Consider the following 27,314-nt stretch of genomic DNA (forward strand, 5'->3'; position numbering starts at 1 on the left):
AAAGAAAAGAAAAGAAAAGAAAAGAAAAAGAAAACTCTGAGCAGAAAAACTCAAAGCAGAGGACATCAAATATATCATGTGATTTTTCTTTGTAAGAATACAGTCTCATTTTCATTACAACTTGGAGCTTGTGGAAAACAAGACATTCCATGAACATCATTAGTCATGACAGTATTTCCTTTGTGATCTTCTTACTTCTCTTATTTCTCTTGGGCATTAGCTCCTGATCTTTCTACCAACTCGTACCACTACAGAATTAGGACCAGCTTTTAGTCCATGAAGGTTTGAGAGAGACCTTTAAGTCAAATCCAAAGCAAAGCAGTTTGTATGTACACACATTGCAATAGTCAAGCTAGAACAATCACTCATGACTCAATCATATCCAGTGATTTTTTTGTTCTGGTCTTTATAAAATAATCTCTCTCTACTTGGACTGTGTACTCACCCGATCCTCCACCAACTCCTTGTGCAAGCATACCCATCAATTAGCACATAAACACTTTCTTGTTTTATTCCAATCTCTCTTTCATGTGAGTGGGTACAGGATTCTACCTATTCTGTCCAGCAGTCCTAAGTTCTTATCATAGTCATTCACGTTTTGTCTTGACTCTCTCTATACATCCACCTCTCCTTGATTTTTGACCAGTCTGAGAATGAGTTCTATTCACAAGTCCTGCATCTGTAGCACAGAACCTTCTATAGAATCAGTTATCTCAGTTTCTCAGTTACAAACCCACCCATGTGCTGAGGGAGGTGCTGCAGAATCAGAGTTGTCAATCTGCTCTTCAACCCAAGCCCATGTGTCCTTGGATGTCCCCTTGATGAATCTCCCAAAGGCCTTCTACAATTGTCAGAAGACAATGAGCCCTTGTTTTAATCCTCCCTTAAATCCACAGTGGGAGAAATGTTCTTATCTCAAGAATTGGGCTACAGAAAGGAGAATGTAAGAGCCTTCTCCTACATTTTTGCTGACCTGTGTTTTTTAGGGATGTAAATTAGTTGAGTTGACTCTGTTAAGTTTTCTATCACTGCATTTGAGTGGTGTAAATAACATCAAGCAAGCGTTTTGGAGATGGGCACTGATTCAGAGATGCTAAAGAACACAGAAGCCAACAGGTAGGAAACACTGTCCAAACATAATTGGGCTTGTTTTGCTGAAGGCACAAGCATTCAACCACCCACCTTTTCTTGAAACTTAAAAGAAATTGCTTTGTCCCCAGGCCAGATTCTGCCATCTCATCTAGACATGTAACCCACATGCCAAGTTCCATGTGACTCAACTGAATGGGCAGAGTTAGATTTGTGGGTGGGGGGGTTATTAAATATCCATTTAAACATAGTATTTGAATACTCATGTACTCTAACCAAGATACATATGTATCTTATTATTATATAGCTATACTTTTGTTCCACATTGAAAACCTCGCCATAGAGATTTAATTAGGTTCATTTTTTAAAGTATGAGTTTGAGGGAGTTGGAAGGTGAAAGGAGAGGTGGAAATTGTTTGAATGGAGTACTTCTGAGAAATTCTCAGAAAAACATTAAGTAAAAAAATCAAGAAGGACTACTAGAATTCAGAGCACTGCACATGTGAGCCATACAACTTCAGAGGCTACTGTTCTCTGGACAGAATCGGATGACAAGTACACTGTTTCTCAGCTTTCAGTCAGCTTATAATTCCACCTGGGAAAACTTGTGCCTCCATGTGCCAGATCAAAGGTGGATGTAAAATACAAAGAAAAATAACTCTCCACCTACTCTTCTGTCTATTCATATTTTACAAATATGCAAAAGTGATTTTACAGCTATGTGTGAATATTAAAAATACCTCATTTTAATGTACAATATAGTTTTATGAGTTATGCAGTCAAATAGTGTCTTTTTAAAATACTTCTTTATAACACAGCGATTCACTCCTTTAAAGTAAGATGTAATTATAAAACACTAAGGCCAGTTTTAAACTGTGCATAAGACCAGCAATTGTGTACTTAAGGCAATTAAAAAATTTATTGAGTCTTAGTTAAAAGTAGATTGACAGTCATGTTAAAGAAGGATGGGAAGTTTATTTGGTGCTAAGTTGCATGGCTGGAAAAAACAAACCATTTCAAATACAATGCACTTCCAATCACAACTCAAACACAAAATAACTAGCAAAATTCCAGGCCTGCCTTCAATATACAATGATTATGTTTTTAAAAGAAAGGAAAAAAATCAAACAATTAATATTGTTAAGGTGCAATAACTTTTGAATAAAATATTAGCACCATAGCAGGAAAAATGATCTGAGACTGTTGGCCGCCTTCTTCTTACATAACTAAATAGAAACATTTTTTCCCAGAGCACAAATATTAATTTGCAAAATCAGTTCTAGAGTAGTTAATATGTCTTCCTCTACTTGCTTTTCAAAATGTTTGCATTATTCCCCTGTAAGGAAAAATATGGAGTAAAAATTTTCACAGAATATGAAAATCAAAGAAATCGAAGCTAACCAAGCCGTTCCTTCAGCAATGAGTCCCCACAGAAGCAAAGGTGGACATCTCCCTGCGGATAGTACTGAAGGGCGACAGCTCCAGTTCTGTGGTGTACTCGTTGTCGTTGTCGTCACTGGTCACAGTGGAAGACTTCTGGATGCACTCCTCACAGCAGCAGCAGCAGCACTCCATGAAGGCCCTGCTGAAGGGTCTGCAGAGGCAGAAGAGGAGCACAGGGGTGACACAGGACTTGAAGAACAAAAGGAACTGGCTGATGATGTTGAGCAGGTCCATGGTCTGCTGAGAGACGCCCGTGGCCATGTAGGCAGTGACGATGTTGCAGATATTCTCAGGGATGATGCAAAACCCATATAAAATGGTCAGAGCCACTACTGTGCAGTTCATCTGGCTCTCTAGATGGATCTGCCGCTTGTTTCCACGGGTACTGGCCTTCTCTGCTTTGCGGATCTTCCGAGCGGTCACTAGAGAGCAGGTGATGGTGAAAAGTGTGGGCAGACAAAAGTAGCAACCAAAATACCACCAGAGCCTTGCACCATCATAGGTGAGAGCCAAGACATAGATGGTATCCGGTAAATCGGGAGAGATCTTTATGACACACCGTTCTGCAGGAGCCTGGCCACTAAAGCCCAAATCCTCCTTGCTCAGCTGGCGGAGGACAACTTCCGGAAGTGCCAAGAGCAGAGCACCAACCCAGATAACTGCAAGTTTGGCAGTGGTGGAAGAGCAATTTTCAATCATTTCATAGTACATCTGGACGTTGGTGGCAGCCCGGAAGCGATCTATGCACAGTGCACATAAGGTGAAGGTAGTGACACCCAAAGAAGCCACCTGTGAGGAGACACAGAATACAGAACTTCTGAGAGATCATACCATCGAACATTAAAGCAGGAGGAAGGACACAACAGGGGAGGTAAGACAAGGGCAAAGTAGAAGAAGGCAGGGAAGAGGAGAAGAGGGAAGGAACAGAGCATGGGAAGGAAGACAGAGAACTCAAGGAGAACAGAAAGCAGGGGAAACGAGCCCACGTGTGCTCGCGCGTGTACACACACACACACACACACACACACACACACACGCACGCACGCACGCACGCACACACGCACTCAAAAGAAAGTCAAAGCAGGAAGATAAACTTGACCAATCACTTTAATCATTTGAGCCTATTGGAAAGAAAAATTGTATTTTCTGGGTGATACACACACAGACACACAGACACACAGACACACAGACACACAGACACACAGACACACAGACACACAGACAGACAGACAGACAGACAGACACACATACACACACACACACACACACACACACATACACACACACCAAGGAATGGTCATAGGGAAAGTAAAGTACTTCTATGAAGGTCAGCAAGTCCTGTGTGATTTTTCTGTCACAGATAAGAACCTCTAGAGGCTGTAAGAATGTCAGTCACTGTGAAAATACCAGCCATCAGGACATCTAGATAAGCAGCAGAGACTGGCTTGTGTCTCGTTTTTATTACTTCAAATGGTCATGTTTTCCCAGGTGGGACTCAGGACTGCCTTACACAGCCAGTGCTACTAAGCAGATTGTTTCTCACAAGCTCCTCGATTGGAGAAATTTCCCCAGTGTTTTCTAAACACAAAATAAAAGATCCCTTCTGCTCCTTTTAAGGCATACACTTCTGAAAAACAAGAAAGGGAAGTTCTCTGGAAACCAAAATCATTGAGAAAATAAATTTCAAGTTAGTTGCTTACACTCCCTTTCCTACATAGGGTTTCCACGGACAGAGATAGAAGATGAACTTCAATGTAAGTAATGGAGCTGAGAAGACCACACAGTGGGTACCAAGCCTGATGACCTGAGATTGACCCCCAGAATCCATTTTCTGCAAGGAGAGACTTAATATTAGCAAATGGTGATCTGACATCCAGATGTGCTCTGTTGTACATCTGTGCATGCGTGCACACTCAGCACACGCGCGAGGGCACATACACACAAATAAATAAATGTAACTTATTTTGAAAAACAAATGTGGGTAAGGATTGGGGCAGACACCTTCATGAGTTCAGAATTCTCCCAAAAGTGACACCTTTAAGCGTGTCAAGGGGACAGGGGAACAGCCGACCTTGGAGAAAGTTAACTACATGATAAAATGGGTGTCTCGGGAATCAGTGTGAATTGGGGCAGGGGTATCAAATTGAAACTAGGAGAGCAACTTAGAAGAAATGAAGGCTAGAATTTTCACCAACTACGTAAGATGGAAAAATCCAAAATGGAATTTTAAATCATTAATGCTGTCTGAGAGAGATGGGCGTTAATCCTCTCTGAAAGGGCTCAGAGACATCTCATAAATAAGGGAAACATGAGTTAACAAGATCGAAATCACAATATGCAAAACAGAGCCACCTCTATGAGTTCATGTGGGTACAGTGGCACAGTGGGTACCAAGCCTGATGACCTGAGATTGTTCAATGAAACAAGCTACAGGACAAAACATCAAATTATTATATTCATCATGAAAAAAGTATGTGGTAAGCACAAACATCCATTAAATGTAAAGGAAAAAAATAAGATGCTTAAATAAGGCAAAAAAACACATAAAATGACCATGAAAAAAATGCATAGAAGAGCCAAGATAGTGTCTAGTTCTAACTACAGGAAATACATTGGAAAACAGTTTGACAAATAGAATACCATATCGAAATATCACTGCTCTTGTGTGCTTGTGGTTAGATATCCTAGTTAGTCAATAGTTCCAGCTCAATCAGAAATATATTCCTGTCATTCATAACAAGGCTTTCCCAAGACTATACAGTCCTTTTTTTCACTTATGCAAAAATTAATCTTTTGTTTATTTTACACAAGATACATTGCTTAACTTACAAAGCATTTCAACTACTTTCTCTAGTACATTAAAGCAGATTGATTTTTAAAAATATACAGAACTTTTAAATGAATATCAAAGCTTAAATTAATCTAGTTTAATAACATCTAGATAAATAATTTTGCCTGCAAATTAAGTTTTTGTCTGTACCAATTCTTAAGCTTTAGGACCTTGTGCATACTAGATCAAATCTCTATTACCAAACTATATCCCTAGCTAAATGGATTATTTCTAAAACAGTAGAACAAAAAATAAACAGAAAAGCTTATAATTAACTCAGTACTCAAATTTACTTTTCCAGTAAGTAAAGGGTAGTTGGATAAGTAATTTCGTCCTTTACAGACAAATTATACTTCCTAATTATTCCACCCTCATCCAAACATAAAGCTGCAAAATGAAGGTTTGGGGGTGGGGGTAGTGTATGTGTGTGTGATTGTGGAGGCCAGAGGTGGACATATCATCTTCCTCAATTGTATTCACTTAATTTGTTTTTTCTTTTTCTTTCTTAAGCATTTTTTACTGGATATTTTCCTTATTTACATTTCAAATGCTATCCCCTTTTCCAGTTTTCCCTCCCTCCCAGAAACACCCTATCACATCCTACCTCCCCCTGCTTCTATGAGGGTGTTCCTCCACCCACCCACCCACTCACACCTCCCTGCCTTTGATTTCCCTATACTGGAGCATCTATCCAGCCTTCATAGAACCAAGGATCTTTCCTCCTATTGATGCCCGACAAGGCCATCCTCTGCTATATATGCAACTGGAGCCATGTGAATTCCTTTATTGATAGCTTAGTCCCTGGGAGTTCTGGGGGATCTGGTTGGTTGATATTGTTGTTCTTCCTATGGGGTTGCACACCCCTTCAACTCCTTCAGTCCCTTCTTTAACTCCTCTATTAGGGACTCCACACTCAGTCCAATGGTTGGCTGCTAACATCCTCCTCTGTATTTGCAAGGCTCTGACAGGGCCTCTCAGGACAGAGCCATATCAGGCTCCTTTCACCATGTGCTTCTTGGCATCCACAATAGTGTCTGCATTTGGTAACTGCATATGGGATGACTCACCAGGTGGGACAGTCTCTGGGTGGCCTTTCCCTTCCCAAGACTATATATTCCTAATCTAAATGTACTATGACAGTCGAATGTGTCAACTCAGCTGCATAAGAAACACCTACAGAACAGAACACAGGATAAACACACATATCTGTGTCTGTGTTCAGAGGTTGGAACATGAGGATTCTAACCTACTGAATGATTTGAATCCTATATGGGGTCAGGATGTGATAGCTTTGTTGACAGAGGGTAAATGATTGGGGGGGGGCTTGTTAGGGAGGTAAATCATTGGGGTAAGCCCTTAGATGTTTGTCTCATCTATCTTTCCTGGACCCTTCTCTCTTTGCTTCATTCTGTCAAGAAGTGAAATAACGGTGCTCTCCCAAAGCCTACACCATAGGCTCCACACCAGGATGCTCTGCTTAAGCCTCCACTGTGCTGCTTTGCCCAAGCACCCAAGGGCAAGCATGAGTTCTTCCCTAAGTTGTATATGTCAAATATTTTGGTTACAGTAATGCAAACAGTACCAACACACAAACAATCACTTGTCTACAAAATAGTCCTTAAGCATCAGGCATATTCTAGCGAGGCACAGAGATATACACCCAGTGTGTGTGTGTGTGTGTGTGTGTGTGTAGACACCAACACTAAGCCAAGCATAGTGCTTGATGCTGAGGATTTAGATGGGAACAATAGCAGTCCTTCTAGATCACAGGTGACTGAGAGCGGAAGAGAAATCATATAGTCACAACTCAACACCTGAAACAAAATTCCCCCTGACATTTGGTGCAATATATAAGAAATTTAGAGTTTAATAAATGTGGCCATTTCTTACAGATTTAAATTAGGACAATTAAAGTGTTCATGATTATATATAAAGAAAGTCTGCAGGCAGATGAAATGCTTTGGACTTTGCCCCAGAAACCAGGTTAAGTGTATTTATTCTTATGACTGTTAATGAGAATGTTTTAAGACATAGTTAGACATTGTGGTTTGAAAAAAGAGCCAGAAATTTAAAAATATTTTAATATCAGTTATTTTAGAACCCAATGGGATCACAATAGCAAAAAGAAAATGATAATGCTCAGACATGTGTTGTTTCTCTGCCATGATCAAGCTGCCACTGTCCCCAGAGCTATGCCAATGTGCTTTATGGGTTCTGTCCAATATGCTTTCTTCTTCCCACACAGGACACGTCACACAGTGTCCCTGCACTCTAATATGAAATGCAGTCATAGCCCGTGTCATGATTTTTATTATTATTGATGAAAATTATCTAAAACCAGGATATAATAACACTTCAACTGCATGAAAAGCAGAAGGCAAAAAAATTTTTACAGCAAAGCTCTAAACCTGTCGGATAAAGAGCTTACGGTTGAGCTTATGGCAATAATTCTTCAAGTTCTTTGCAAAAATCCCCCAAAATACTCATGTAAGAAGCATCAATCATTTATAGCTGGGAAAATGAGAAGCCATCTGTACATTCACGTTGAAAACACTAACTTTCAAAGATGAGGAAGAGTTGAAGAGAGACAGAGGGTCAGGAGCAATATGATACAGATGCTCACTCATAAAGTTCTGAAACAATTTAGAAATAAATAAGATTAATATTAACGTTTACAAGGATCAGTCATTTCTCACGATGGATATTTGCTTCTCATTTCTTTTTGAGATGCTAAACAATGCTACAAGTGAGGTCTACCTGCCTCTCATTTGTTTCTAATGAGACTTTTTAAAAAATGTTTGCAACTGTCTTAGTCAGGGTTTCTATTCCTGCACAAACATCATGACCAAGAAGCAACTTGGGGAGGAAAGGGTTTATTCGGCTTACATTTCCATACTGCTATTGATCACCAAAGGATGCAGGACTGGAACTCAAGCAGGTCAGAAAGCAGGAGCTGATGCAGANGCCATGGAGGGATNTTCTTTACTNGCTTGCNTCCCCTGGCTTGCTCAGCNTGCTCTCTTATAGAANCNAAGACTACCAGCCNAGAGATGGTCCCACCCACAAGGGGCCTCTCCCCCTTGATCACTAATTGAGAAAATGCCCCACAGCTGGATCTCATGTGGGCACTTCCCCAACTAAAGCTCCTTTCTCTGTGATAACTCCAGCTGTGTCAAGTTGACACAAAACTAGCCAGTACAGCAACCATACTTGGAAGAAAATTTTTATAAGGACTGGCATTATTTAAAGGTCCTCATCAAACAATGTCATGTAAAAATTACAGTTCTTTATATAGATTTTGCAAAATTTGTGTTTGCATTTAAGGTTTTGATTTGTTTTACTTCTCTTATGAATGAAAAACAAAGAAATCCTCAGATGCTTACGTATCAACACACCCTCTCAAGAGACTCTGTGCAGTCTCACTAAGGAAATGTTTTGTGCATAGTTCCCTGTTGTCCCTGTCACTATCTGTTCAGAGTCTGTGCACAAATATCAAGCCCCTGAGGTTTGTGATTCACATCTTTTTAAAATAATGAATAGTGCTTATGATAAAAGGATGTCTCTGTAAAGCAGAATACCAGATGCTCTGAGATGGTGTAGTCTCTTAGAGGCTCAGCACACCTATTTATTGGTTGTTTTCTTTCTTGACTTACAAAGAATACACAATGTACAGTAGGTATCCTTTTCTTCCTCTTATTCTTTCTGGTTATTAGTTTAGGAATTTCTAAACTCTGAACCACACATTACAAGCGTTAGTATATGCATCTCTAAGTCTGAATCAGTTGCAGAGCATTTCATGAGAAGAATAAATACAAATGTGTGGGTAGTAAATGGGAATGATAGATTTCCAGCTACAGCAACTGTGGAAGCTGTCTCTTAATGAGAACATGTTTGGGGAGGGGGGAAAAAAAGAACATGTTCCCAGTCTAGAATAAAACAACATTTCTCAGTTTTCATATACTTAACTCATAACAAATATAAGGACAAATTTTAAGCAGGATTTACACATACTCAACTCTGCTCATTAATACTGTTGCTGTATTTGACTGGAAGGTAGACATACTCTCAAAGCTTCTGCATCAGGATAGAATCTCAACTACATCTATCCTGTGCTGTAGTTGTATTGAGTGATCATTCCAGTTTTGTGTGCAAAATTTACATTGTACCTGTATCTAGCTCCGTATTTACAAATTGTGCTTCTCTCTAATAGCCTGAACTGCAGTTAAGACCTCACAGAAATACCTTGAACTTAGAAAGGTCACGCCAGCATCATAAAGAGTTATTGAAGGAGACAGTAAGAAAACCTGGGCCATCCCAAATGCTGATAGCCCTTGAAATGTAGTTGCCATCAGCAACCACCATCCAAATGTCAGTCTTAGACCTTTTTGCTCTCCTGCTGTCCCACCTTTAGCCCTATTGCCTCAGATATTCTAAAAAAAAAATTCACCCATACACCAAATTTGATGATGTGAAAGAAAATTGAAATGTGGAAAAGTCTCTGCTAAGTAATTCCCCAAATTATTTATAGAAGTTTTTAGCACATGTAAAGATTAACTGTTTATCTCAGAGACAAATTGATAAAAATCATCAGAATAAGGAGCATTGGCCCAGATTCTGCATACTCAAATACGATATCTACTATGTAATTAAAATGCCTAAATGTTAAGATAATATGAAAAGATTCCTATCACAATTTTAAATATGCTTGTTTACCTGAAGCTTATTAAAATTCTATGAAGATGAATAATGCAATTATATGCAATTATAAAACTGTATCATGAACTCTTGATCTTCTTCATATAATGACCATATCTGATGGCTAATATTCAGTATCACTGTGAAACGTTGTCTTAGGAGGAAGGCTTTTAGGCAGAGGCTTGGATAGACAGCTCTCTGGTATAACACCTGAGCTGGGATGAGTGAGGTGCACTCTCTTATGAACTAAATGGCAATGGGGAAAATAATTAACAGCAGGAGCAGTAAACACTTTTGATAGACAAGGCTATTCATTTTGAGAATTTTGAGACTAGAAGAGCGCTAGAAGCAGAGAATTTTAGATACTGGGAAAGTAAGTTATTAAGGGATCCATATCAAAATGCAGAAAGGCAACAGAATAAAAATAAAAATCTCAAAGATCTCCCTTTGAAACAATGTCCTGCTGTTCTTTGTATGCCAGAGGAGCAACAATGAAGCTCCTTCAGCTCCCACCCAGTTATCATCTAGTGCAGGGAAGCTTCAAAGAGCTGTAGCCACCTACAGCATGGATCCCAGAGATATGGATGCAGCAATAGTCCATGTCTGAGAAAGGACCCAGGGAAGCTGTAGGGAGTACAAGCTTAAGTACAGTATGTGCTTAAGGGTCAATTTCCTGAATCAAACTTGAAGTGTGATTAACACAATTTCAGCATCATGGTGAATATATTGAATTCTATTTTTAGTAGCAAAGAGAGTGTTACATCAACCCAGTGCTATAAACATGAACGTTTATTCATACACACATAGACACACACGTACATGCATATATAAAAATGTACATATGCACACATACCTATAGAAATATACATACGTTATATCATGCTTCATAACAAGAATGATAGTGAATAAGGCATGTATTTTGTTCTCAAGTGGCATCAGATCAAAAGTAGAACTCCTTTGTCACCTCCTATCTTCTATATATCTGACAAGGAGATGTCCCTAATTAGCTTCCTAAGCTGACCAAATTATAAAACTTTCCAGATTATACATTTCCAAAGGTTATGATCTGCATCTTGGAAAATAACACAAATTACTATATAAGCCATCCTATTGGCATAAACTTGGGATTTGGCTTTTTAAATTACATACTAACAATTGATATGGTCATGAATTATACCTTAAGGAATGCATTCAAAACTGTAGGCTGAAACAATGAAGTATACAGGCAAGAGACCCTGAAGACCACCCAGAATTTGGCTCTCAATATGTCTTCTGTTGGTTCTGACATGTACAGTGACCCTCATAAAGTTGAAAAGATTTTCTCTTCTTTAGGAAAATAATACCGTAGAACAAAGGTCATTCACTTCATCTGTCCCTTTCATCATTCAAAGGATCACTTAGTGTCTGAATGGCAATGTTTTCTCTTATCTGCTTATACATTTGAGAGATGGAGCTGGTATAGTGGTAAATTTGAAGACTTATGAAGTGCTTCAGAATGAATAATTTAGATTGAAGTCACTCGTTACAAGTTACATGGAATTTTACGTTTTAAATGTTTTACTAACCCAAACTCTACTCCATTTTTAATTCCTATGAAAAAAAAGTTTTATTTCTAACTGTAGATAGGGTAGAATTCACATGATAATGACCCAGATATTTCAGTTCACATCTAATCCCATTAGAGACAAGTTATCATCTTCCCCTTAACCAACTTTCCTTCATTAGGAAGAGGGTAGTGTACTCCTCCCTTTATTGTGGACTCTGTAAGCTATACCACTGAAATAAAAGAAGCATAAGTAAGCAATATAGAGAATTTTAAAACTATAATGGAAGTTTGAGGAATAGATTCCAGAGCTTTGATCTAAATTTTGTTATAGAAAATAATCAAGTCAATACAAATACTTTATAGTGAAACAACACAAATATAGTTCCTTGTCTAGAAACTGCAATGTTGTCTAAGAAACCCCTCATCACTGACAAGGCTGAACTAAAGAAACTCAGCTGAGACTTTGATTATCAAAGACCATGTTCTTCTTGGATATTTTTATGATGCTGTGCCCCAAATTTCTGCTCAGCCTTGTTGATGACAAATTTAAGACAGCTATGTTACAGCACTGAGGAGAAATTACATCAGCAAGACAATGTCTTTAGGGAATGAGTCAATGTGAAACTCTCTTCTTGCATGAGAATGAAACCAAATATCTCTTTCAAGCACAAGTGATTTTAAAGGTCAGTGGTTTCCTAGTTTCTTTTAAGAAATACTACAGAAAAAGTAATCACAGGGTCCTAATAGTAGAAGACATACTTTATATTTCAAGATACAGTGGGATACGTTGTTCTCATTGCTCAAGAATTTAATTCAGTGAAATAGTAGGTCCTGAAAAAAGTTTCACTAATGCCATGTGGAAAGTACTTCAAAACCACAGAAGACAATCTTCAGGATTTACATATGACGTTTCATAACATAAAAAAAAATCTTCTACAAAGGTTAAAATAAAATCAGCAGAAAAGATACAGCCTACAAAATATGGAAAGGTGTTTTGCAAAGCATGTATCAGATGGTAATTTCTATTAAGAATACATAAAGACTCTAAAATGTTAAACATTGAAAAGGATATTTAAGCCATAAAGTAGCTAATGATCTGAGTAGATGGTTCTAGGGGAAATAATTGATCAATGGGTATTTGAAAAAGCAAAAAAATGGGCAGCGATTGATCAAATGTAAATTATAACCTTCTCAAGACTTCTTGTGCCCAAGTCAGAATAGCTATCAGGGGAATGAAGGCAACAAATGTGGCGAGGATGTGAAAGGACAGGAAACTTCATCCACTACTGGTGAAATCTTAAAACTTGTGAATATTCCTCAAAAACTACAAACTGAAAAAAATCACTATAATACCCAGTTATAGCACTTTTGGACCTACAGTTATAAGATCCAGGTTAACTTTCTCAAGGACATATATGTATTTATGTTTAGTGTTACAATAGCCAAGAATTAGAGAATGAAAGATTTAAAAAAAAATATTGTACACCATGGACTTCTATGTAGCCATAAAGAGAACTTCAAATAAAAATAAAATGGAATTTGAAATTACAATGTTAGGTAAAATAAGTTATATTTAAAAAGACAAGAACTACATGTTTTCTCTCATATGCTGAACATGGATTTAAAATTCTCCGTGTGTGTGCATCCATGCACATGTGTACGTATTTGTGTGTTATGTATGTGTATAGGTTTTGAAACTAGAAAATGATCATAGGATGGAAGGAAGTGATCTTAAGGGGACTGGGAAATAGATTAATGGAATAAATGTGTTCGGAAAGCAGAAGTTGGTACCACTAGAGGAAGACAGTGAGTCAGCTGGAGAAGAAGGTAATGAATAAGAACAAAGTATACAGACACATGTAAGAAGATGCCCTGTTGAGACTCATGCCATGTATAGTAACTTGCAAACTTAGTCTTTAGAAAACAGAACATAAGAAGGACATAGTGGGCTGGAGAATTGGGTCCGTGGTTAAGAGCACATGATGTAGTGTGCTGGACTTTAGTTCCTAGTGTCTATATGTAAGTTCACAAACATCTATAATTCTACTTCCACGGGATCTCACACCCTCACTTGGATTCTGCAGGCATTAGAGATGTACATAAATACAGGCAGGTACTCATATAGAATATAAATGAAAAGTAATAAGAGCATATCAGTCTTTTAAAAAACAGTAACCTGCGGAGATCCTGTCTAAGCTATTGGTCCATTTTGCCAAAGGTTACTAGAAAAAAAAAGTAGAGAAATGATTAAGATGGAGAGAAAGTTGTGAAACACCCAAGAGAGCACATAAAGTAAGCAGGACTCTTAGAAAACAAAAAGCATCTTCTACTAAATCTTCCCTTGGAATCAGAACACACTACAGAGAAAGATAAGAGTAGTTCTAAGCAGTTTTCTTCACATGAAATTGAATCTGCTGGCTTAAATAACATCTATAATATAGGGAAATTTCTAACCAAGGTCATGAAAACTGGACTCTAACTTTGCTTTTATATCTAAAATGTTTAATGCATCTATTTATATAGCATCTTTTGTTTACAAGTAACCCTAGGGAACAAGGACATTATTGTTGAGAGAACCCATTCATTTGGGCCATGAATGGCAACTTATTATGCCAGTGGTTACGGGACTAACACCCAGTCAGGAAGGGACAGGATGAGCACAGGGTACTTTCCTTTCAAACCCTAAATGGTTTGAACTTGTATGCCTTTGGATTTTTTTTTCTTGCATTTTCCATAATCTTCATCCTTGCAAGACTTCAGGGCAACTTCACTAGCAGAGGACTGCAGACCATGAGAGAGCACACTCAAAAGAACCGTTGTTAATCAGATTGCTGTAAATAAGATGACCTTTTTCTAAAAGGTCTTCATTTTAGAGTATGGTTGATAACCATGGCAGGAACATGCTTTGATTAGTGTTTCCAAAACCAAAGACAGTACAAATAGAGAAGCAAGCCTTGTTCCTTAAGTGTGGATAAGGTCTAAATCAAAGGGGTTTTTCACAACCATAAGTCCATAAGATAAGCTTTCTTGCCCTTTAAACATAAATAATATGTAATTTAACATGTCCACATCTCGCACAAACCAAAGCTAGCCTGTCACATCTAGTCTATGTTTATTTACACATGACTTCTAATGTCACCAAGAAAAACATATCATAAACATCAACTTCTGGCTGCCATTTTAGCCTCCTCTTGCATATTTTGCAGTTGTTTCAGCTTAATAACAGGTTGACTCTTATCTAAAAATCTAATGAGATTATTTTAAAGCCAGCATATTGCTTCAAAACTTGTCTTGATCCGGTATTTTTTCTTTCAAGTTCTAGCTTGAATTAAGGTTTCCTTTTAACTACAACTTCTATAGCACAGTTTATTCCTTCCATATTTAAAAAAAAAAGTCATTTAAATTTACCTTATCTAACATTATATAGCTAAGCATCTGTCAAAGTTCATTCATTTTAATAGGAGAAAGTTAAGCAATATTTCTACCATTTGTCTTAAAATATGCTACCCTCTTGAATAAACCAATCTAAAGATATTTTCTACCCCATATTTATTCCCAGTAATTAGAAATTTGTTCCATAATATCATGTTTTCCCAAGTTCATAGTACAGTTTACAATTCTTGTTACAATTATGATGATTTTCACTCATCTTAAGGGGAATCATAGCTTCTTAACTGGGTGCTTGGGTAAGTACTGAAGAGTAATCAACAGATTTTCAACTTTTTTCTGTTGTCATTACTCAAATTGGTCTGTGTGACAGTAAATGTAAAGTAAAATATATACTTGTAGTTGAATATTTCTGCCATTCGTGAACGGTATTGAAAAAACATGTTAACATGAAATTTCTTAGCTTTTAACTAAAATTCTGCTGTCAGTAATCTGAAAAGGAAATAGCCTCTATTCAGTCCTCTTCCAAAAGGCAAATATTTGCAATTCTGACATCTTGATGTGAATTAATTTATCGGACCATCTTTCTTATAAGAAAGTTATTTGAATAAAGGACAAGACACAAGACAGAGATAGTAAGAAGACAGGGAAGGTGGGGCATGCTAATACAGGGCTCTTTTGCAACAAAGTAGCAGCTGTTAATAGAGTCACAGACCTAATGACAGAAAGCCGTTTTAGGCAAGGATAAAATCAGTGATCTGGTCCTCATTAATGCTATGAGTCATCCAAGTACATACAGAAAGATAGCATTAAAAAGAGTCATAAGCTCACAAGCAGAAAGTATCTGCCCTTTGTAGTAAATTTGATACTAGGATTATAGTCAGTGCTTTATGGATATGATCTAAATAATCAATATCTACTTTGCAAATAGGAAGACCCCAAAGTTTGAAGCTGTAGTAATTTCATTCTCTACCATAGAAATTTAGATTAGATCACCATTTTGGCACAAAAATAGTATTCTAATGAGGATACTTAAGAGTTAGTCTTGGCAACATGGTTGAGTTAATTAGGGGAACTTGGCAGGTAAGTTCTTGAAAGATAAAATGAGGAAGTACCCTTAAAGGATAGACACATGACTCTTTTATCAGAGACAAATCTTGGTTTCTAGATACCTGTCAATCTCTCTTCCCACAGTCTAAGTTTCAGACATAGGTCTATGAGCTTCCAAAGTAACACAATTAAATATGGTTGGAACACATTGACAAGAGGGAAAAAAGTCCATGCAGCAACATAAGGAGCTAAGTAGATCCTCACCTGCCCCACCTCACCTGCTCCACCTCACCTGCCCCACCTTGGTTTTGTTCATAAGATCAAGCAAGGATTTTACTTCATGGTTTCTTTGTTTACATCTTTGTTTTGTAGCCATAGTTGATTCCTTTACTTTGTTCAAAGGCCCTTTGCTGACAAGTTCAGGATCCCTTGGAGCCCTTCAGGAACTCCAAGTCCTCAGAGAGTGCACTAAAGAAATGAATTTAGTTCTTGGAGAACTCTAGTCTTTATACTTTCTTTCTCCTATTTTGTAGTAATGCACAAAGTGTCCCCTTTGTCAGTCTTCCTTCTTAGTTTCTCTAAGGTTATATTAAATGCAATGCATGGCTTTGGAATTATAAAAAAATGACTCGATATATCATTGCATTGCTAAAAAAATTCTAACATTGTTAGTATTTGTATAGATCAGTGTTTCTCAACCTGTGTGTGATGACCCCCATGGGGTCAAATGATGTTTTCATAGGGATCATCTAAGACCATCAAAAACCACATATACTTACATTATGATTCATAACAGCAGCAAAATTACTGTTATGTAGTAGCAATGAAAATAATATGGCTGAGGGTTACCCAAACATGAAGAGCTGTATTAAAGGACCACAGCACTAGGAAGGTTGAAAACACTTGGTATTGATTAATCATTATTAAATAAAGATACTTCTTTTGTCATTTATATAAAATTTGTATTTTAAAAGGAATGTCTAGTGCCTTTCTCTTTGATGCCTTATGTTTTTAACTTTTAATAATTTCATATTTAAAAGCTAATGAGCTTATAACAACAAGAATTAAAAGATTTTCATACTTGTGAGTTTTCAATATTGGTCTAAGCAATAGAATCATTTAAATTAGTGGTGAGAGTATAATTGAAAAGAACATTATAGGGGGCAGAGTTTTCAATTGAATTTCTCTGTCTTCGGTCATAACTCATTATGATTGTGAACTAGTCCATCTGAGACCATTCTGGAACTTTCCCCCATGTTTCCTTAAAGCCTATATTACAGTATTAGTCATGCTGTAGAATATTATATTATTCTTTCAAAATTTTAATAAGCATAGCTTATCTGGGATATTTATCTTGGGAAACTTTCACATATTATCCCTTTGCCACATGTCCTAATGCATTGCCTTTCACTGAAGTAAACGCTAATAAATGTGTAATGAAGGAAAAGGTGGTGGATCAATGGAAACCTGATAACACATATAAAAAAGGCTCATAGACACTGATGAATTATTCAGACTGTTCTTAGTCAGTTATCAGGTGCTACTGTTTTATACATAATCTTTAAGAGCTTAATGTCAGATAATAATCCTTAGGAGGGAAGTCATGAAAAAAACATTTCTCTGTTCATGCTTCACTGATGAGCGTGTAAAACAGTCTCATTTGGACAACAACCTCATTAGCTATTTGAAGCTGAAATTTGATTATTACGGTTTTTTATTTATTAAGCTCCAATTTCCATTAACTTCACCATACATACTGTACCAGGACAGAGGTGTCAATGAAAGCAAAGTCTGGGAAACTGATCCTCTTTCTTGCTAGAATCTCCAGCTAAATATTGGCCCATGGTTGAAAATGTAGAAAATGATTACAAGGGATTAATGGGGAGTCATAAAATATTTGTTAAGTACCATTCTCACAGACCGAGTCCATTTTCCCTGAGAAAATTATTAGTAACTTTCAAATTGCTCATAAAGCTGCATGTTTCCACTTAAAAGTCCATCAGAAGACCTAATAGCTAATCCACCACAACAGCAAATTCAGCATCTGCTGAGATAAATGTGCTATTACTTGAATGTGGGTTTTAGGAAATTCTGTGTAGAACAGCACAGTTACTGGCTATGCCATCTTTAGCGTCCAATTACCTTTCCTTTCTTCACTTGTCGGTGCTGAGTACAAGCCAGAGTAATGAAGAAATCACTTGTTTTACACAGTTTAGATCCAATATTTCCAGAGCCATTGGAAATGCCACCTCTTTTCATAGTACAATATTCTAGATTTTTCACAAACAACCTTTGGCCAGAATTCCTGGTGAGATGTGTTCCCTAGATCTCTACACAGGGATCTGGTATCCCAATAAAATAAAATAAAATAAAATAAAATAAAATAAAATAAAATAAAATACAGATAAATCTGTGATGACCTGAGACTTACAGGAAGGTGCAGGTCCTTTAAACTACAGGGGATCTTATATCATTTGAAACCCAAAATCAACATCTAAACATAAGTAATTGTTTGGCAGCGAGCTGGGATCATCTGATACACTGCTCTGACTGGCTTCCATCCATCAACTAATGAGCAAAAAGCTGTTTTGCTTACCATATTCAGTATCTGAATCATTTGGTTGGCTCCATGCTTAGACAACCCATTCCCAAGCCTCCATAGCACAGACACTATGTGTATCTGTCTTTCTGAGCATTAGTTTCACTGGTGTCTCTGAGACAGGCCAACTTAACTGTGATGTGCCTATGATGATAGCTCCCAAAAACAAGGTCTTCACACACACACACACACACACACACACACACACACACACACACACACACACACCTTCTCTCTCATCTCCGTTTTTCAACCATTCTATTGCCTGTCATCTTTATTAGATAGATTTAAGCATAGCCATGATTGTCATGATTTTAAAAACAGATCAGCTACAAACCATGGGATTTCTTGCAGAAACAGGATAAAACTTATGAATAGGACAATGTATGATGGTCAGGTGTCAAATGGTGCTATCTAGTCTAATAGATGCAGGGATTTGTTTTCAGAAGGTGCAAAGAAGTAGAAACACAAACAGACAAACTTCGCCTACAACTTTGCTTTATAAACAGTTTTCCAACCAGCAAATAGCAACCTATGCTGATAAGTCTGTGGTCTCTACCTAGGTTCATTTGCAGAATTGTTCCTTATCATTGGAATGAGAATGGAAGCTATGGGTTCCTGTCCTTCTGGTTTGATAAAGTATAAAGTATAAAGCCAGTGTAGTAAGTGCTGGGCATCTCTATGCAGGCTGCTTCTGACTCATCTTTCAAGGATGAAGCATTACCTCCCCCAGAAAATGGAGTATAGGGTATAGGAGCCTGATGGCTTTTGGTGGCATATCTGCCTAGAAACTGTTCTTCACCAAAGAGATTCACTGAGCTCAAAGATATGTCCTATATCTGAAAGAAGTTTCTACCCAGTGATGGGATCATTAAAGACTACAAAGGCCCTCTTACTCAATTCGGGGTGCTACTTCATGGCCACCCTAGCCCTTGAGCTGCCCAACCATCAAATGAGGTCTCTGAGGCAACTTCATAAACAGTTCAAAGTCTCCCTCTGCCCACTTACTCTTCAATGTCAAACAAGAGCTGAACCTGATCATGGCCCAACAGAATTCATCCCCTACCCAACCCCAAACTAGACACACAAAAGCTCCATCTCAGGGTCTGAGACTTGGAAAAGCAAAAACAGTGTTTTTGAGATTTGGACTATTTCTTTTGTTCTCAGAAATTGGAAATTAGGAAGTTAACATCATGGTTCAATAATTATTTTTATAAAACATGCTAAAATGCTGGGCACGGTGGCACAGGCCTTTAATCTCAGCACTTGGGAGGCAGAGGCAGGCAGATTTCTAAGTTCAAGGCCAGCCTGGTCTACAGAGTGAGTTCCAGGATAGCCAGAGAATACTATACAGAGAAACCCTGTCTCGAAAAGCAAAAACAAAAACAAAAACAAAAACAAACAAACAAAAACATGCTAAAGTACTATAAAATTTATTCAGAGGAAAGAAATGTGGTGATAGGTTGTCATGTATATTATAACTAAAAGTACTGTATAAAAATACCAAAATGTGTGATATTAGTCATGTTTTTAAATTAATATTTTCAAGCAAGTTTTTTATTCTCTGGAAAAAAGTAAAATCAAATCTCAGAGATGGAAAACAAAAAAAAATATATAAAAATTGTAGAAAGCTAGGCAAAACTATAGAGAGTAAAAGAGTTTTACTAACAAGAAAAATTGTTTTTAGCAAAAAGTCTTTATGAAAAAAACTGACTTAAAAAGATATATAACGTGTTATTAGAAGTTTGTAAACTCTCAGGCTGATACCGTGGACACACAGCAACTGTAATCACCATACTCTAGAAGTGGAGGCAGGAGGATCAGGAGTTCAAGGCCATCCTCAGCTACACAGTGAGTCTGGGGCCAGCTTCCATTACCTTTGACCTGGTTTCAAAAACTAAAAGCAAAATAAAAACTTCAGAGTTAAAAAGAAATTTAAATGAATAATAGACACCATTACTTAGAAAAGATAGGTCTCATTAAACTAACCGAAGTTTTCATGTCCTTTCCTCTGTTTGATACAACTCTTTTTACTTACGGTTTCCATCAATTGCTTTGGCCATTTGTTTTTTTCTCTGGTCCCTTTTCCTACTTTCTTTTATTGCCTTTCCACCTAATATCTAATGCAACCTTTACCCCAACCTGTAGTTCCCAGTCAGGCAAGCCAACACAATTCCTGCTTGTGGGTTACCTCTCCTGTTTGAACTTTACACTTTACTTTCTAAATCTCCTTCTGGCCCAAGTCGTCTGCATTATTACAACAACAAGAACAACAACAAGAACAACAACAACAACAAAACCAGAAAACTTAACATTGCCTTTGAAGAGATAAATGTAACATGACACCTATTCTCATATACAATCCAACTATGTCCTCTCCATTTAAAAAAAGGAACTGTCTCCCCAGTCAATGGCAGCATTTCAGAGGCTCTCGGTGCTTGGCAACAGTGAGGCCCTGGATCCTGGTAAGTAGCAACAGCTGATTTAGTAGCCATGGATGGTCCTACATCTGAGCCCAGACTGAATAACAGAGGGTCTTATTGACTCTCTGCCTCTGGACCTTCTCAGTAGGCACTGTTTGCTGTTTACTTATCTTGGAGTTTTAAGCCTGAGACAATGTTGAACACAGTGTCAACTGGCTCTGGTGCCAGACAGGATCAGAGGCTCTGGAATATTTACAGTTTCCCTTCTTGTGTTTCTATAAATGAAATGGACAGCCTGAATGGAGAAAAATCAAGGCCCAGCTGGCTAAAACCACAACTGGCAGCCAAACACTTGGGCGGGTTCCAAGAGCTGGTGTTTAAAGAGAGGCCAATTTACAGAGCAAATTCCTACTGCTAGAGCAAGGACGGGTACAGTAGCTCTAGCATAGAGCAGTAAAACCTCGTCTTGTTCAAACAATTTTCATTTCGAAGTTTGGAAGCTAACTCTTCTTTTCTTCAGAAATGTTCTTATGTTACCCATAAATCCCTTTAAAATTGTTTATTCTTCACAGCCATAACAATGGCAAAATTGTGTCCTATGCTCTATAAATGTTAGAGTACAGGGGATTGCACTAAGTCTTATTTTTGTTTAAATTTATCCAGAAAACTGAACTGTTTCTAAAAGTTAACAAAGATCCACAAAGAAGACCTAACAACGTAGAGGAAACAGTAAGGCAGACAGCTTAAGTAATATAAACTTATTTGGAGGTTCCTAATATATCATGAGGCCAACTACTAAACTAAAATTGATGTTCTTTTATACATAAAATATAACCTCAGCTTTGGTAGATAAAAAAAGCAAAAAGTTCAATCACCTCTCTTGGGGATGGCATGGTGGAGTCACAATGAAATACTAGAACTTTAGTAAATGAATACTAATGATCCCCCCCACCCTGCCCCCAGTACTAGGTTCCAAAAAAGACAACCACGGGCTGGCTATTATTTAACCCAGGATTCCAAGTCAAAAATATCATCATATCCAGAGAACAGCTGTACACATAGATCACACACACACACACACACACACACACACACACACACACACACTTACACACCAGGCTAGGAGCAGAGGAGTTTGAAGATGGTTTAGCAAAGCTGCTTTCTTTCATACACACACGTGCTTGCATAAGTGACTGGGAAAAAGAGAAGGGATTCAGAGAAAGAAGCAAAGAGTCCCACAGGTAGGTGCATAAAACCGTTATTCTCCGGAAACAGATAAAGGCAGTAGCTAGAGGTCATTACCTCAATATAGGGCACGATCTTGCAGGAGAAATCTTCCAAAAGCCATTTCTTAGTTAACTCATGGAAGATGACCAGGGGGAGGCAGAAGAAGATGATGAGAAAGTCCCAGAAAGCCAGGTTGGCCAAGAGAGAATTGGAGATGCTCCTCATGTAGTAATTGTGACACACGATGCACATCACTGCCAAGTTGCCAATGATGCCGGTCCCAAAGATCACCACAGATAAGCACATGACTGCATAGGCTCCATAGGATTCTTGGGTCAATGGGTAGAAGGGGTTCTTCAGTCTCACGCGCCTGCTAGTGGTGTTTCCACGGCGTGGACCCCCTTGGTCAGGAACCCAGTCATCTGCAGACCCGTTTTGCGGTAGTGCCCTGCCTGGAGGAGCAAGGGTCCTTCCTTCGTGTACCGCTGAAGGCCTGTGTTGGGAATCCTGGAGTTGTCCAGTTCTTCGCGGCCAGTAAAAAAGATCTCTGGGTTCCGTTTTCACACTGTGCTCCTGGCTGCTCCAGGGAATCCCATCGCGCTTGGAACTCATCTCTCCCCCCTCAGATGTCTGAAGGAAGAGTTGGGGATCCGTGGGGTCCCTTCTCCTCAAATGCCTGGATGGTTCTTTACCCTGGGCACTTTTCCATCTCCAGGCACTTGGTGGCTTGGTTGGAGGTTCCAAGGGCCCAGCAGCCACTGCTTCTTCAATCACACCTGTGTCACCGCCCCTGGGTGGTGGGAGGTCCCAGGAGGTCGCCCCTCTCACCTCTGCTTCCAGTTTCTCTCTGGGCACATGGACTCGCAGAGCATCTCTTGCCGAATTCCCAGGTCCCCGGGCATCCCTGCTGCGGCGTTGGATCAGTGGGGAACAGCTCTCCCCGAGACAAGTTCCATTCCTGGGCTCAGGGACAAAGCTCAGGGCAGCAGAGACAGAAACCTTGAACAGCAGAAGGAGCAGCAGCCGCGATGTGCGCGAGAGAGGCGCGCCCCGGGCTGGCATGGCTTGGCGAGGGCGCACCTACCAGCCTGGCTCTAGCTTAGCACCGACACCTGCTGCCAAACTTGGTGCAGAGAGTTAGGCACATGTCACATACTCACCGCTGGGTAGTGGATAGGAGCAGAAGATTGCTGGGAGGGAACAGGGCGCTTGGGGAAGGACGGTGTCATCAACACATCCTTACAATCCTTCCACGTTTCGTGTTCTGAGCATTTCCCAGCCAAATCTAATCCAAGCTCGGTGCACCCGAAGGTTCCCAGGGAAATAACAGATCCAAGAGGCTGACCTTGAAAAGTTGCGAACACCACTTGATTGTTCCCTAATGTTGCGACTGGGCGCAGCCTGGAGGAAGCCCCGCGCTCCTCCCAGCCTTTGGGTGGTGGCTCTCTTCTTGGTAACAGTTGCTCTGCTATTTACATCCTTTCGGTACTGCCTTATCCAGTCGCTAGTAGAGGTCTCTAGAGAAAAAGAAAAACAAGTCCCCTCCACTAGGGGACTGGCTGTCACAATCCCACTCTCGGCTGGCGGGGGTGGGGGGTGGGGGGACCCGTTGCAAACAAGGCAACGCCAGAGCTCAGAAGAAACTCTTGCTTCGTTTAACTCCGACGACTTTCAAAGGGACTGTTGCCAAGGAGAAGCCAGATTCGAAAACCCGCGGCCACTGTCAAAGTTGCTGCTCCTTCAGCTCAAAGTTGACAAGCGGATGGCGCCGGCGGCTGTGCGTAGTGCACGGGCTGAGAAGGCGTGGAGTGGAGCGAGAGGGAGGAGAGGACGCTGCTGCTTTGTGCACAGTGCTGTGGGCTGCAGGAGCTTGTCACTGCCACCACCATCGCAACCCGGGTGGAGAGCGTGGTGCCTGGAACCGCTGCAGGCGGGCGGAACAGTGCGTGGTCGACAGGGGAGGTGGCGCGGCCTCTCCCAGTCGCTCAGCCACTGCGCGGGCTTCACTCCAGGTTGCCTCCCTCTCGTCCTCCTTCTAGCAGAGCATCTGGTTTGTGGAGAGACGGGATCCCCTGGTGGTTTTACCATACACTAAACCCACACACGTTTCATTCAAGGCGTTCGCGGTAGCTTTCAATAGGAAGCTGGGAGCGACCAGGGAACAAGGGCGGAGGCGCCGAGTCTGCACGGCTAAAGGCGAGGAGGACGGGAACTCTATGGGTTATTGCCCTAGATAGTCCAACCAACCCGACCTAACCTGTCACCACTCAGGAGGGGGTTGGATCTCAGGACCCCTGGTTCAGGCGGGGATCCCTGGAGAAGAACGTAGAAAGGGCAAGTCTCTTGCGATCTGCAACAATTGGTAGCAACTGGTGCGCATGCTCAGGCTTCAGACTCCCCAGGGAATAGTGACACATTCACAGTCTTAGATTCCCCAGAGCAGAGTCAGAAAAGAAACAGAGTTCATTGGTTTCATTCACTCGGTGAGAGAGTGGATAGTAAGGTAAGAAGGATCCAGGTGCCCCATTACCTTTAACATTGACTTTGAAAGCATCCTACCAGGAGGTGGAGTTAGAGCTGATCACAAGAAGCAGGAGGAACACAGCAACCTTGATGTGTTCGGAACTGAGAATTGAGGGGGACTGAACTCCCATCACGATGTCCATGCCTTTCCAACTTTTATATACACATAGCAATCCTGCTATAGTTAAGAAAACAGACAAATATTGGATCAAATTTTTAAAAAGGGAAGAAATAAACATGTTATGAGATAGAGACAAAGGCAACAGCAGAAGAATTATCTAAGGGCACAATAGAAAGTACAGTAAAAATACAATTGCAGTAAAGAGCCTCAAACTGTCTGCATCTTAAGCACTGCCATTTGTGAATATGTGTTTCCATAGCAAAAGGAACTCTACAGTGAGATTTACTTAACTATCTGGAGATGGAAAGAGTGTCACGGGTTATAAAGTCGTGCACACACAAGGGACCTAAGAAGAAAAAGGTTAAGAGAGTAGAGAGAGATGAGAAGGTAGTAGTCTTTGAAATTATTTATAATTTTTTTTCTTGTGTTGAGGTTCAAATGGGCAGACTCATAGACACCAGACATAACAACAAAACTGACAAGGGTTAAAAATACCAAAAATCTGTTTTGGAAAAAGATGGACAAAATATAAAATATGGGATTTCACCAAAGGTTAAGTCTCAAATGACATGTTACAAGGATGGAAGTGTTCAGCACCAGCTTGTTGGATGGCTGAAAATGGAAAAATTACTCTTCTTTTAAAGTGGAAAAAAATGAAAATAGAAGCAAATTCCATTTGCAAAGGTATTTGTCAATACCTCAAAATACTGTAGGTTTATACCCTGTGCGTTCAAAACATAAGATCAAGAATAAACCCTTGTGGAGCCCTAGTGTCTTACAAGAAATCTTCCAACTTATTTCTAAGAGCAAGAACAACCAGAATCACATAGAAATAACGTAAAGGACATTGAAGTTAGGAATAAAAATTCTCACCATGTTATATGTAATAAACAGAACAAACTAGATATATGTGTGTCATATCAACCAGGCAGATCCTGAAAGCACAAATGTAAAAGAAAACAGTGAACAATCAGTGGGTTCATTATACTGGGCTACCAGTTGAGCTGCGTAGATATGTGGATAGAAAGGACACGTGCTATTTGGATTATTAATCTATTCAAAAGTTGGCGAATGGAAATGTTATGTGAAGAATCTTCTATTGTAATCATATTTTGTAATCATATATAGTTGTTTTGTGTACTTATATATTATACATTTATATATTATATGTACTTCATTATATATAATAATTTTAATGAATTATTTTTCTTTCTTTAAAAAATATCCAAAACAAGAGCTAGGTTAACTATGGAACAGAAAAGCAAGAAATGAAAATCAAGTCTGTGATGCTGTTTTCTCTCTCAAATTACCTTAAAGGCTGGGCTATAGATGTAAACAATTCTTATTCTGGATCACTTCAATGAGCCACTAATTTTACTAGTACTCAGCAAGGGAAAGAGGCTGAACTATAGTGGAAAACCCCTTTATGTTCTTCTTAGAAGCTCCAGTTGGCATCTTTAAAGTGGCAGAACACAGCTCCCAAGTAGACAGCTTATGCTTATGCAGGTTGTGAAAACACTGAAGGGCTGCTTATGTGCATCTGAATGCTGCCTTCATTTTCCTAAGCATCCCCTCCTCCACCTGAATAATCATGCCTTCCTGTTTGGATGGATGGCATGTCCTACCTCCTTAAATTTCACAGTGACCATGAAAAAAAAAAAAAAAACCCACAGGAACTCTGTTTGAGCCAGGCAGGATATCAGTTATTTAGCTTTCAGAAAAATATAATTTTTCTTCTGAAATATAAGGATACAAAAGGCTGCTTTCAGATCTGCTCACATGATTGAATATGTTGATTAAATGAATGAGAAAGAACTATATAAAATTCAAAAATTCAATAGTTCCACTATTTGTAATTCTTAGCAAATTTTAAGCACCATTAAGAATATATAAGCCTTACTGGGTAGTGCATATGATAAATAAAAATCTGAATTAATGAGCTTATTTTCTAAGAAAGTTTAGAATACATTTAAAAAGAAGTAAAACAAATGTCTTTCAAATGCTTTCCCAAAGCTTCTCTCAGCTGTTGCTATAATTTTAAAAATAGGAATAGTCACAGCTCATCTATTTCTGTAGTTTCTACTTTAGAAATAAATATCAAGAAGTTAGCTATTCAGTGTCTAAATTAGGTCTGAGGTCATTTACGTGTACATGAAGAACTAGTGTGGTCACAGCTATCTTCTATGTCAACATATCATGAGCTTTTTATTACATAGCATTGATTTTTATTAAAATTAAAGAGTACATGTAAATTATTACATGTCTCAGTATTTCTATAAGATTCATTACACTCCATTTACTGTTTGGTGTCCTGAAATAAGACATATTAGAATGTATTACTAGTTCAAGTTTTAAGATATATCATTGAACTGGAGAAAAAT

The 27,314-nt window shown here is 39.0% G+C and overlaps 1 protein-coding gene across 1 annotated transcript; it reads right to left on the minus strand.

Moving 5' to 3' along the window:
- Positions 1-1,989: 1,989 nt before the first annotated feature.
- Gpr37 (G protein-coupled receptor 37) lies at positions 1,990-24,988 on the minus strand. The gene is made up of 2 exons (XM_021190940.1): positions 22,365-24,988; positions 1,990-3,321 (listed from the first exon to the last, which is right to left on the minus strand). Exons 1-2 carry the CDS (start codon positions 23,349-23,351, stop codon positions 2,503-2,505), a joined length of 1,806 nt encoding a protein of 601 aa, XP_021046599.1. The 5' UTR covers positions 23,352-24,988; the 3' UTR covers positions 1,990-2,502.
- Positions 24,989-27,314: the final 2,326 nt, after the last annotated feature.

Source organism: Mus pahari, chromosome 2 (assembly GCF_900095145.1).
Source record: "Mus pahari chromosome 2, PAHARI_EIJ_v1.1, whole genome shotgun sequence".
Lineage (NCBI taxonomy): Eukaryota > Metazoa > Chordata > Mammalia > Rodentia > Muridae > Mus > Mus pahari.